This window comes from Tenrec ecaudatus, chromosome 10 (genome assembly GCF_050624435.1).
Source record: "Tenrec ecaudatus isolate mTenEca1 chromosome 10, mTenEca1.hap1, whole genome shotgun sequence".
NCBI classification, from domain to species: Eukaryota; Metazoa; Chordata; class Mammalia; order Afrosoricida; family Tenrecidae; genus Tenrec; species Tenrec ecaudatus.
Window position 1 is genome coordinate 20871662 of NC_134539.1, and position 1193 is coordinate 20872854.

The 1193-nt window shown below is 43.5% G+C and overlaps 1 protein-coding gene across 1 annotated transcript; it reads right to left on the reverse strand.

Annotated features, from left to right (window-relative positions):
- Positions 1-342: 342 nt before the first annotated feature.
- Positions 343-927, reverse strand: LOC142457831 (interferon omega-1-like). The gene has a single exon (XM_075558930.1). The coding sequence runs from the start codon at positions 925-927 to the stop codon at positions 343-345; it is 585 nt and encodes a 194-aa protein (XP_075415045.1).
- Positions 928-1193: the final 266 nt, after the last annotated feature.

The window sequence follows — 1193 nt, forward strand, 5'->3', positions numbered from 1 at the left end:
CATAAAACAAATCAAAGTTTAACAAAATAGGAAGGTGCACACGTTTTGTAGATTTAATATAATTTAATGTGAGCATTTTATTAAATGGAAAATGGTAAATAATATAAATATGGCAATGAGCCCAAATGAATCAATAAATATAGATAGATAAATAAATACATAAATAGGTCAGTCATCTTCTGAAGAGTGGAGTCAATGCAGCTGAGTATTTTAAGCACATTTGCTTAATGCTATTGGCAAAGTTATTGTTGAGTTCAATTTGATTAATTATGACTAAAGCAAGAGTAGAGTCTTTTGAGATGACCAAAGTGTAATATGACATATCAGTCTTTGAGAGTCGAGTTAAGATGAACCCAGGGCTCCATCCTTTCTTCTCAATCCCTCCTGCAAGTTTGCTGATGAAGAAAAGGCTCTTCTGATTTCCACTCTGACAACTTCCCAGGCACAGTCACTGTATGCCTTCTCTTCCAGATAGAGACGAATTCTCCTGAAGTACCTCTTCACAGCCAGCGTTGGGACCTCCATTGCCAAGGCAGATTCTTCCTCTCCCATCAGCTGTACCAAGCAGGTCTCCAGGTCTTCCAGCTGAAGATGGAGCTCACGGTGGAGCTGGGCCAGGAGGGTGGTGTTCCAGGCAGCAGAGGCGCGCTCTGAGTGGAAGAGGTTGAAGATCTGCTCCAGCATCTCATGGAGGACGGAGATGGTCTGGGCTGTCTGGAGCTGGCTGCCACCCATCTCCTGAGGGAATCTGAAGTCCTTTCTGTCCTTCACACACAAGAAAGGGGAGAGTTTCCTCATTTGATTGAGAAGCGCCGAGGTGTTCTTACTCGCCAGGAAGTGGTTCTGAGGCAGATCACAGCCCAGAGATGGAACAGGGCCACAGCTGAGCACCACCAGGGCTGTCAGCAGAGAGAGCAGGAGGGCCATGGGGAAAGCTGAGGATGCTGCTGTCCGGACTGAGCTGGTTGTCTGGTTGAGCCTTGCACCCTAGAGTGTCTGAAGACGTTCTTTCTACCATGGCATTTAAATAGGGAACAGACGAATTTCATTTTCTGAACATCTCTCTAAACTTTTACTTCTTTTTTTGGTTTGTTTTGTTTTCATTTATGTGTTCTCTATAGGCCTACGAAGATTCCATTCATCTAAACTCTTAATTTTTGCCATGTAAATTTAATCTTCCCAATAAATGTCAT

What these genes read in the sequence shown, in the direction of transcription:
- LOC142457831 (XM_075558930.1), bottom strand. Translation starts at nt 927, where the DNA reads ATGGCCCTCCTGCTCTCTCTGCTGACAGCCCTGGTGGTGCTCAGCTGT.